Source organism: Seriola lalandi, unplaced genomic scaffold (genome assembly GCF_002814215.2).
Source record: "Seriola lalandi dorsalis isolate HSWRI2012SDOR001 ecotype SW California unplaced genomic scaffold, Sedor1 jcf7180002050638, whole genome shotgun sequence".
Lineage (NCBI taxonomy): Eukaryota > Metazoa > Chordata > Actinopteri > Carangiformes > Carangidae > Seriola > Seriola lalandi.
The window spans coordinates 4,812-7,311 of record NW_019521191.1 but is presented as its reverse complement, the minus strand read 5'-3'; the positions used below and the strand labels follow the sequence as shown (position 1 = coordinate 7,311).

At 42.4% G+C, this 2,500-nt stretch overlaps 1 protein-coding gene across 1 annotated transcript in view; it reads left to right on the top strand.

Annotated features, from left to right (window-relative positions):
- The window catches only part of LOC111649383 (discoidin domain-containing receptor 2-like), a 12,131-nt gene that overhangs the window by 5,009 nt on the left and 4,622 nt on the right, over window positions 1–2,500 (top strand). The window contains exons 4-6 of the mRNA XM_023399145.2: window positions 204–279; window positions 1,117–1,269; window positions 2,267–2,414. Coding sequence (XP_023254913.2) covers window positions 204–279; window positions 1,117–1,269; window positions 2,267–2,414 — 377 coding nt within the window. The remainder of the gene's footprint in view (window positions 1–203; window positions 280–1,116; window positions 1,270–2,266; window positions 2,415–2,500) is intronic.

The following is a 2,500-nucleotide window of genomic DNA, read 5'->3' as shown; positions in this document are numbered from 1 at the left end:
TTAATCATTTCTCTAATTAACATTGAGATACATAATTAAAATAAGTGAAGTTCCTGAGTCAAAGAAGATTTCTGACTGTGTGTGTGTGTGTGTGTGTGTGTGTGTGTGTGTGTGTGTGTGTCTGTGTGCGTGTGTCTCTGTGTGTGTGTGTGTGTGTCTGTGTCTGTGTGTGTGTGTGTGTGTGTGTGTGTGTGTGTGTGCAGGCTGAACCGTGAGGAGGGGGACGGCGCCTGGTGTCCTGAGGGACAGCAGGAGCCTTCGGACAGTCAGTACCTGCAGGTGTGTGTCGTGTCCTGTTACCTGGGGTTACCACGTCGGGGTTAAATCGGGAGGAACGTGATCCTGCTCAGTCAGTGTAACAGGAGCGTTCACAGGCAGCGACCTGCGCTGCTAATAAAGTTATATTTAAACGCTGCACAGGATGTAAAGAGGGGAGAAGCTGGTGAAGGTCATTTTCTCTCATCGGAAAACAAACTCTCAAATCAGCTGATTAGAAAGTTTTCACTGTGGATTCTTCAACATCCACTTCATTTATTTTTAATTTAACTTTGATCATGTCAGTGTCTCTTTATTCAAACATAAAACATTATGACAAAGGGACTGGGTCAAAGTTAAAGCCTCAGTGTGTCTGTCACATTTAATCAGGAAGTCACATTGAGACAAAGATCTCATGAACACGTGAGACCGGAGAGCAGAAAAGAAAATCAATAAGAGAGAAGATTTAAATTCACATTCAGATGTGAATTCACATAAACAAGGAGACGTGTGTTTAAATAGATAATGATCAGTTGCATCAGTCAGTAAGAAGTTTTTTTAATTGTTTGCCGTCCGACCAAGATTAGTATTTACTGCAGGAACATTTACAGTCAGACAATTAATCTCTTGATTAGTTTGGTGTAAAAGCACTTGAAGGTGTCGGCAGCAGGAGTCACCTGCACAAAAACAAAGACGCTGTCGTTAATACACAAGAAAGAAATGTTGAAAAAAAAGGAGAAACTGAATCAAAGGACGTGAAGTGAAATTGTAGAAAACGTAATGATGATTTAAGCAGATGAAGTGAAACCCTGGTCCCTGGGTTCCTGGTGTGTCACATGATTTGACGGTTGTGTTTCTCAGGTGGACCTGGGCCGCCTCACCTTCCTGACGGTGGTCGGGACTCAGGGACGATACGCCAGAAACTCCGGGAACGAGTTCGCCCGAGCGTATCGCCTCAACTACAGCAGGGACGGGCTGCTGTGGAAGCCCTGGAAGAACCGGCAGGGAAACACAGTGAGTGACCCTGAACGCCTCACCACAGAGGGGGGGGGGGGGGGGGGGGGGGGGCAGGAAAAGTGTCTGAGAGGCAGAAAGAATGAAAGAAAACCTGCAGAGGAAACGTGAGATGGAGCGATAGAACAAAAAGAATGAGAAGAAAGAAGGAAGGGAAAAGAAAATGATGCTTATTTCTCTCTGAGCTGCTTCTGGTCATTCACACTCATATCACAGGAAATGACATTTACACAGGAGCTTCCTGTTGGTCTCTGCTGCCACGGCAACGCCATTAGGACACAGTTTAAACAGTGGGTCATGTTTTTATCTGCCTGAGCTGTTTCCTCCAGGGAACCTCCCTCAGATAACTTTACCCAGAACATTTTGTTATTCTAAGACATGAATTCATTTATGTAGGAGCAACATATTCTCGACCAATCAGGAGCCGCAGTTTAGACGAAGATGACGATAACATGTGAGCAATGTATTTTCATAAATATGAGTCAAATACTAAAAGGCAGGATCGAGTGGGGTGGGGTGTTATAGATGTAAAAACTTATTTTCACAAAATAAATAAATTATAATAATTGTTAAATGCAAAAATTATTTATTAAAATTTTTTGAAAAAAAAATTTCTTTTATAAAATTTTTATAATTTTTTTTTTAATTTCACAATTTTTTTTAGAAAAATGTTTTTTTCTGTTGTTTTATCAAATAAAATAAAATAAAATAAAAAAATGTCAAAAAAATGTTTTTCAAAGAAAATGTTGAGCAATTTGTACAAAAAATATTCTCTGTTTTTGTAGAGAACTTGCTTCTACCAGTTTGTTGTTTTTTTTGTCTCATAAAGAATCCCTCGCCGCGGGAGGCGTTTGTGTAGATAGAAATTATCCAGGCAAAAGAACAAATTTCACTTCAGGGTCGGACCGGCTGAAATCACAGTGAAGCTTTCATCACTTTAAAATGAGACCTGACCTCTGACCCGTCGTTTGTTTCTCACACTGTTGTTTGTCGCCAGGTGATGGAGGGCAACAAAAACGCCTACGCCTCCGTCATCAACGACCTTCACCCGCCCATCATCACCCGCTACGTCCGTCTGATCCCCGTCAACAAGCTGCTGACCACCGTCTGCATGAGAGTGGAGCTGTACGGCTGTCCATGGGACGGTATGACACACACACACACACACACACACACACACACACACACACACACACACACACTCTGACACTAGAGGACGCTGAGTCAGTAG